This window comes from Chlorocebus sabaeus, chromosome 11, assembly GCF_047675955.1.
Source record: "Chlorocebus sabaeus isolate Y175 chromosome 11, mChlSab1.0.hap1, whole genome shotgun sequence".
NCBI lineage: Eukaryota > Metazoa > Chordata > Mammalia > Primates > Cercopithecidae > Chlorocebus > Chlorocebus sabaeus.
In genome coordinates this window covers 10,024,674-10,033,293 of record NC_132914.1, presented here as the reverse complement: position 1 = coordinate 10,033,293, position 8,620 = coordinate 10,024,674, and the positions used below count along the sequence as shown (strand labels likewise).

Below are 8,620 nucleotides of genomic sequence, written 5' to 3'. Positions count from 1 at the left end.
CCTGCGAAGGTTGTGCCTGCGGTGAAACTGGGCGGTGCGCAGGAGTCAGTATTAACAGCAGCCACGCGTCTGGGTCTTACATTTGGCCCAGCTATGTTGAGCTTTTCATGGATTATCTTAGGTAGATAAGACACTACAGCAGTGAGTGAGCACTGTGACCCACCTGTCTCTTACAGATGCAGAAACTGAGTCCCAGAGATACTAACTTTAGCAAGGATACAGCTGGGATCCTAAACTTGGCAATCTGAGCCCAGAGCCAATAAAGTTAAGGGCTCCATGGCTCTAGCTTCCCTTAGGGCCGGAATCGAGGCGGAGCAGGGTACAGTACAGAGGCCAGGGATGAGTGCAGTTGACCAGATTGTTGACGGAAGTGTCATAAACGTGGACTTAAATGCTCATAAGCAGCTGGTTGGTTTCGCACGGGGTGCAAGCCCAGGATGCAGGTGGGAGGGGAGACAGGGCCAGAGCAAGGTGGGAATGTGGTGGGAATGGGCCAGGCCATCCTCCAGCTGGCGGAGCACCACAGCACTGCAGTGTGTGGCCCTGGCTTAACAGCAGTGCGGAAAAGCTTTCCTCTTGGGGCTGTGGTGCTTTCCAGGTGTGTGAAGTTAAAACATTTTAGGGCCATATGGTAGGTAGTACCTGCCACATAGTTGTCTTGGTCTGCCCCGGCTGCCATAACAAAAGACCATAAACTGGGTGGCTTAGACACAGAAATGTGTTTGCTCACAGTCCCAGAGGCTGGGACGTCCAAGATCAATGTGGGAAGGACACAACTGAGCCAACAGCAATAGTCTGTACTCAGTAATGAGTGATAATTGGGGACCGAAGAAAATGAACACTTTAAGAACTAATATGTGCCGGGCGCGGTGCCTCACGCCTGTAATCCCAGCACTTTGGGAGGCCGAGGCGGGCGGATCACGAGGTCAGGAGATCGAGACCATCCTGGCTAACCCGGTGAAACACCGTCCCTACTAAAAATACAAAAAAATTAGCCGGGCCTGGTAGCGGGTGCCTGTAGTCCCAGCTACTTGGGAGGCTGAGGCAGGAGAATGACGTGAACCCGGGAGGCGGAGCTTGCAGTGAGCCGAGGTCGCACCATTGCACTCCAGCCTGGGCCACAGAGCAAGACTCCGTCTCAAAAAAAAAAATAAAAGAAAGAAAAGAACCAATATGTTTCTGAAGTGCTTTCACAACTCTTACCTCGTTTATTGAGCATGAGATTTGCTGTCCTGCTGTGTGCCTTGGCACTGGGAGGTGATGGTTGTCCGCCGTCCACACAACCAACCTGAAGAGGGCTGAACAAGTCACTGCAAATGTTTTTCATCTGGCTTAGTGAATCCGTTTTACTCAGATTTATCTAAACCTCTATGATTTAGCCTGTGCTGCTTCTGGAATAATGAGATCTATAATTACCACTGACGGGGAAATGAAATAATACTTAATGTTTCTTCTGTATTGTTTAGTATTGTCATTCTAAGAGTTTGGTAACCAAGTCTGTCTTTTTTATCCCACTTACCCTGGTGGGAGGAAAAGTGAGGAGATACAAAGCTTCAGGTGCCGTGGCCATCTGGCAGATGTGGTTTAAATCCTGAGTTCAGGCACTTGCTGAGTGACCTTGGGCAAGTCACTTAAGTTTACTGCATCTCAGTTTCTTTCTTTATAAAATAGAGCTTATAAAAATACTGACCACATAGGGTTGTTGTGGGATTGTGTGAAAACGGTTCGAAACCATTAAAGAACTGGCCATTTAACTAGATAGGTATTGAAGTCATGGGACCTCCATTACCCAGCCTTGGAACAGAAACCTTTATTTATACAGCCCGCATGTCTGGCTGGCTACTCATTCGTTCATCACAGTTTTGTTGAATGCCTATGAGGTGTTGAAGCACCTCATTCTGAGTCCTGGAGCCAGAGAAGAACAAGACAGACCAGGTTCCTCTATGTATGGAACTTATATTCCAGTGAGGAAGAATAAATAGGTTCAGATGGTGCTAAGAGCTATAAATAAGTTAAATACAGAGTAATGTGATTTTTAAAAAGTGACTTAGAGCAAGCTAGGGGTTGAGGAGTGGGGGTGGTGTTTGACCCCTGTCCAGTGGCCAGACAGCCGGAGAGCCTTCTCTGAGGAGGTGAGCCTGAGCTGAGGCCTGGATATTGAGGACCCCTCCTTCTCCAGGCCAAGGGGAGCAGCAAGTGTAAGACCCGAGCTGAGTAGATGAGGCTGGGAGCCTGACCAGTATCAGGCTGACCAGTGTTCTGTCTGGAGAGGAGCTGCTGGTCAGCTTTTTTTCTTGGGATTCAGAACAGGGAGACACCGAGACTTTTTATTTGGCAGTGGGAGCCGAAGCTGAAAGGTCCAGAGGCTGACGAGGCCACGTGCAAGCTCAAGTGTGGGGTAAGCAGAAACCGAGGGCGCCGAGGGAGTGAGATTGTGGCGTGTCCGGCACCCGGCTGAGCAGGAGAGTGAACCCCGTGGGTGTGTATTGCTGGTGACGTTCCTGGAGCTGTCTTGAAGTCTGAGCTCCCTTGCCGCTTTAGTCTGCTTCTGTTTTTGGCTTTCCCAGATAGTTTCAGTTCTTACTCTCAGTTTGTGAACCTCCTTTCAGTGAGCCTCCCTTTACTTATGCTGGATATCTCTTGCAACCGGATGAGCTTCACTAAAGCACAGTCATTTGGACCTAAATTCGAATCCCTGGTTTTCCACTTTTTAGCTGTGACTTTGAGCAATTAATTTCTATAAGAATCAGTATCCGATAGCTGTATCCTTATAGTGTTGTACAGATTTTTTTTTTTTTTTTTTTTGAGATGGAGTCTCGCTCTGTCGCCCAGACTGGAGAGCAGTGGCCGGATCTCAGCTCACTGCAAGCTCCGCCTCCCGGGTTCACGCCATTCCCCTGCCTCAGCCTCCCGAGTAGCTGGGACTACAGGTGCCCGCCACCATGCCCGGCTAGTTTTTTGTATTTTTTAGTAAAGACGGGGTTTCACCGTGTTAGCCAGGATGGTCTTGATCTTCTGACCTTGTGATCAGCCCGTCTCGGCCTCCCAAAGAGCTGGGATTACAGGCTTCAGCCATTGCGCCCGGCCATATTAAATGAGATAAGAAAAGCAAAAGACCCTGTAGAGTGTTTAACACATAGCAGATCCTCAAAATTTGTTAGGTACCGTTCTTCCCCTTCCTTCATGTGTTAAAGCTTTTTTAGTCCATACCCCTCTCTCGGGATTGAATTGTCATAGTGTTTTTTAATTACCCTTCTTGTAATTATTCCTCTACCTCTGTAGTCATGTTTTTCTCTTTTCATTTTTTCTTGTCCCCAGAATGTCTGACAAAACAGCCAGATACACCTCCGTAAAGAAAGAGCATAAAATAGTGCTAGTTCTGTGAGTTCTCTCCTCTTGTGCAAATCCATAAACTGCCACCAATCTGTAGTGGTGTTAATTGCACCTAAACCGAAGAGCATCGTGGCAGCTACCTTTCCCCTCATAAATACAGTAACACTGTCACTACTCTTATTAAGGCCAAAGTTATAAAGATGGACTCTCGATCTATTAATATTAATAAAATAGGTTTGGGACTTCCTAACATTTGTACTTAGAAGAGACAGACCTGGCAAATAGCTTGGAGAAGCGAATTCTAAAGAGAGAGACGTGGGAACCAGGATGGAAGAGTCAGGCCTCCAGATGGTGATTCAAGGAAGAAAGGAGAGGTAAACACTATCTCAGAGATAGTTAGATTCAGAAGAGGAGAAAAAAAAGATGTTGTCAACGTGGAGCAGAGTTTTTCTTAGCCCTTAGCCTAACAAGGAAAGAGAAATGCCTGGTCTCAGTACTGGGAAGCTGTTCCAGCCAGAGCTCCGTGATGTGAAGAGAGCTCTCCTGTCTGGAGGCAAACAGAAAGTTCATACGTCTTGAGGCCAGAAAAATTAGTAGGAGGCGGCTCTGGCTGGTGCCGGAAATGGAGGCTAGGATGAACTAAGAAGCAAACTAAAGATACTTATAAGGATGTGTACGTTAACTTGCGCCATCCAAACAAACTGTGCTCGTGGTCCTCTGCCTGTGAGTCATGATTTTCCAGGACTTCACAACGGGATAAAGTGAAGTAACTTCGGCTTGTGAATGTGCATTGCAGAGAAGTGGGAGAAGAAAGTAATTATAAGCAACACCCTAGATCCTAGGGGTGCTCGTCTTTGAGAAGAGAGCTCTAAGCCTTTTGTAGAGGCATTAGAAAGGTGTGGGAGCCACGGTGAAATGGCAGGGGAGATTCTATTTAGGGGCTTTCCCAATCTGCATTCTGCTAGAGGCGTTCGTTACATGTCGCTAGGTGGATTGCGTGATTCTGGTATGGCCTCATGCGGACCTGCGAAGGATGGAAAGAACATGGTCTCTGCTTCCCAGAAAAATTTGGTAACAAGTGTGGAAACTGCTCTTAGATCCTGCTGCAGATTTCAAGCCACTTCTTCCTGGACCATGAGAGAGCTAACATGTTGTATTTATTTTTCGTAGGTCCATGGCTAATGAAACACAGAAAGTTGGTACCATCCATTTTCCTTTTCCCTTCACACCCTATTCCATCCAGGAAGACTTCATGGCAGAGCTTTACCGGGTTTTGGAGGCTGGCAAGATTGGGATATTTGAGAGTCCAACTGGCACTGTGAGTATGAATAGTGAGAGATACTGATAAAGACAACCTAACGGCAGCCGTGCCAGCTTTTCTTGTTTGCCTGTCTGGAGATTTTCATAGTTTGAAGTTGGGCAGAGTAGTCTCAGTTTATCTTTCTGGGTAATAGTCACTTCCTCTATTAAAGTCTTTTTTTTTTTTTTTTTTTGTGAGACGGAGTCTCACTCTGTGGCCCAGGCTGGAGAGCAGTGGCAGGATCTCTGCTCACTGAAAGCTCCGCCTTCCGGGTTCACACCATTCTCCTGCCTCAGCCCCCCGAGTAGCTGGGACTACAGGCGCCCGCCACCGCGCCCGGCTAATTTTTTTGTATTTTTAGTAGAGACGGGGTTTCACTGTGTTAGCCAGGATGATCTCTATCTCCTGACCTTGTGATCTGCCCGCCTCGGCCTCCCAAAATGCTGGGATTACAGGCGTGAGCCACTGTGCCCGGCCTAAAGTCTTAAACATAGCTCCATGGTCCGAGAAAAATTAGGCTGAAGTCATTGGTGCCTTCCTATTATGGTAGATGATACGGCTTTCTTACAAACTCTTTTCCCTCTCTTTCCCCATCCTTCAAATATAATTCTAAGTTTTAGTGTCTGCTGAGTGAACCAGTGTGTTATGATTACATTTTGAGCATAATTTTGTCTTGAACAATATGTCTTAATACTCTGTTTTTTCAGAGTTAATAAGTGCCTTTTTAAAGTTAGTTCAGTTTTTAATATACCTATGCCAGTTCCTCCCACATCATCCAGTGGCCTCTCAATACAATTTTCCATACAGAAAATTCCTGTCTTAGTCGGCCAGGACTGCCATAGTAAAATACCATAGACCGGGTGACTTAACAGGAATTTATTTCTCACCATTCTGGAGGCTGGAAAGTTGAAGATCAAGGTTCCGGCAGGGTTCTGGTTCTGGGGAGGGGGTCTCTTCCCGGCTTGCAGATGGCTGCCTTCTGGCTGTAGAGCAAGCAAAAAAGAGGAAGAGAAAAACAGATCTTTTGTGTCTTTCTTTTTTATAAGGACAAGGGCTGCTCCCTTACTGCTGCTCCCTTATGACCTCCTTTACCCTTAAAGGCTGGATCTGTAGCATAGTCCCGTGGCAGGGTTGGGATTTCAACATATGTTTGTTAAGATGGGGAGTCTCACTGTGTGGCCCAGGCTGGTCTCGAACTCAGGCGATCCTCGCCTCTCAGCCTCTAAAGTAGCTAGTGGCTGGTGCATACCACCATACACAGCTTCTTTTGTTTTTGTTCTTTGCAAACATTTTTTTAACATGCATTTTGGTGGGGATACAATTTAGTCCACAGCAGATGACCAATTCCATTTTTACCTTGGAGCCCTCCTCTATCCTTCATCCTCAATCCTTTCCCTGTCTTTTGAATTAGTTGCTCCTCAGACCGACTTGACAGATTTCAGTATGAGTTACAGCCGCACCCACACCACAGCAGGGTATATGTCCATTTGGAGGCTTTCCTCAAATGTCTGGCGATCCTGGACTGCCTGTGTATGCTGAAGAACAGGGTACAGAAAGACTGAGTCTGCAGGGCAGGCTGGCTGCGGCTGCCAGACTGGGCTCCTTTGTTGGGGGCCTCCAGTTGCCAGCACATCTGTGGGATTTTCCCTAGAGTCTTCGGTCTCTCCAGCGCAGGTGCCTCTAAGCTCTGGCCCAGCAAGTACAAGCGCTGAAATCTGGCAGCCAGTCTTCCTAGAGGTGGTCTGGGGAAGAGGCTCCAGGTGGAGAGTCCCCCTCAGTGCCTGCTTTCAGCCTGGCCCTCCTCCCCTTCCCCCTTGCCTCCTCACTCTGCCTGTTGCCTCCAGGGCTCTCCCAGCTCAGCTTCCACTGAAAGCCCACTTCCTGTCTTCTGCAAGGAGCAGGAGCAGGGATTGCAACCTGGGTATCTAACTGTTCTTGGAAAGAATTTCAATCTGTCCCTTTGTTTTCAGTGACCTGCCTTTCCTATCACTTCCTGAGTCTTTCTGAGAGTGAATAGGGGAGATCTCTGGGGACACTTGGGCCTGAGTGTCTCTGCCAAATCACTTCCACGTCTCTGTCTTCTTTCCCTCTCTCCTAAAACATATGACTCCTTCCACTTTCTTTATTTTTGTGGATGTAAGCCTCCATATTACTTTGGTTAATTTTAGTGTGCTTTGGAACACAGTTGAGTGCATGTTCATTCTGCCTTGTTTATTTTAATTTTAGAGGCAGGGTGTCGCTCTGCTGCCCAGGGCAGAGTGCCGTGTTAAGATCATGGTTCACTGCATGGATCATTCGACCTTCTGGTGTCAAGTGATCCTCCCACCTCAGCCTCCTGAGCAGCTGGGACTATAGGTGTGCACCATCACACCTGGCTGATTTTTTAATTTGTAGAAATGAGATCTCACTAGGCTGCTCAGGCCGGTGGTCTTAAACCCCTGGGCTCAAGCAATCCTCCTGCCTTGGCCTCCCATAGTGCTGGGATTACAGGCATGAGCCACTGCACCTGACCCCTTTCACCTTGTGTAGCCTGACAACCCATCTTCTCCCTCTCAGGTCTTTCCATCTCACTCTTCTGCGCTCCAGGCTTCCGCGTCGTCTTCTTCTGCTCAGTCTTTAATTGTCGATGTTTCTGGTTCTATAGCCTCATCTTGTGCGCACGCTCTGGGAACGTACCCTGTGGCTTTATTACCTTTGACATTCTTCTGTCTTCTAAATCATCTTCTGAATAGAGTGTTTTCTCCTGTCCCGGCTGTCCTGCGGCCCACAGGAGCAGCCATGCTGTGGGACACCCTGAGTGGGGTTTTTGTTACCGGTTGTACCTACCATGCCCTTCCCCGCCTTGGATGCACAGGTGCCCTGAGATACTTAGCTGCCTGAGATACTGTTTATCCTTGATAGTCACCTTTTAAGCTGTGTATCGGTCTATGAAGTGGAGTCACCATTACAGCTTGGTGTGTGCTGTGCCTTGTGTAACACTGCAGTTCTGGGAGTCCTTGAACCTGGAGTGCATGCTTTGCAGGGATCTGTGATGCCCTCGAATTGTATGTTACATGTGGGCCTGTGACCTCTTACTAGGGGCTCTGCACCTTTGTGTCCTCAGCTCTGAGCGCCATGCTTGCTACAACCAGCAGGTGTTCAGAGTGAATGAATTTGCTTATCTTGGCATAAATCATTTTACTGTGTTATCTGGGATGATACCCCAGGAAGGTGAGCCTTTGGTTATGCATCCTTTTAACATTTTCCAGTCTCAAAGTTTTGTGGTCTCGTTACTGGATGTAGAAAACCACGGGCCTCAGTTATTCTTTTGTTGTTGTGCCGGAGTGTACCCACGGTTGTTTTTGAAAGATAGCTTTGACCATGCCCTCAGGAACTTCCTCAGCTCACTTTCAGATGGAGGGCACTGGCTTTCTAACCATTGTGTCTCCCAGCCCAGTGAGAGCTGAAGCTGACTGCTTCCAATGTCACAGGCAGCACAGAAGAGCCGCCCTCCAGGTGCTGCTGGGAAGTGCTGCCTGGAACTCTCTGCCGTTTACTTTCTATCAAAAGCTGAGGGAAATGGTACATACGGGGCTTTTGTAAAAATATGAGATCCATCCATTTGTCAGCAGTGTCATTCTATCCTATCCCAGGGCCTTTCAACATTCTGATGAAAACTAATAGATCCCATATCCCAGAATAATGCTATTAATAATTGTATTATTATTACTTAACGATAGCAAAAAGTTAGCTGACTCAAACTGCACACTTGTTATTTGCCAGGTAATCCTCTAATCGAGAGGATTTGGCCTTTCATGTGTGTTAATGTCCTGCTTGCACCATTTCTATGAGGAGGGTGCTACTGTTGCCATTCCCATTTCTGCACTCGTGGAAACAAGCGTAGTGAGGCCAGCCTGAGCCACAGAGCTGCAGGTTGGGAAGGCAGCTGGAACCCTGGCGCCTGGCTGTGGAGTTTGAGACTCTGACTCCTGTGCTGCGCTGCTGACC

The 8,620-nt window shown here is 47.7% G+C and overlaps 1 protein-coding gene across 6 annotated transcripts in view; it reads left to right on the top strand.

Annotated features, from left to right (window-relative positions):
• The window catches only part of DDX11 (DEAD/H-box helicase 11), a 30,814-nt gene that overhangs the window by 202 nt on the left and 21,992 nt on the right, over positions 1–8,620 (top strand). For 3 of the 6 annotated variants that reach the window (XM_007967552.3, XM_007967551.3, XM_007967549.3), the window contains exon 2: positions 4,504–4,651. In XM_007967552.3, coding sequence (XP_007965743.3) covers positions 4,508–4,651 — 144 coding nt within the window. In that variant the 5' untranslated portion in view covers positions 4,504–4,507. Of the gene's footprint in view, positions 1–2,338; positions 2,399–4,503; positions 4,652–8,620 lie in introns of all 6 variants that reach the window. The other 3 variants (XM_037995148.2, XM_037995146.2, XM_037995147.2) reach the window with 3 other exon arrangements.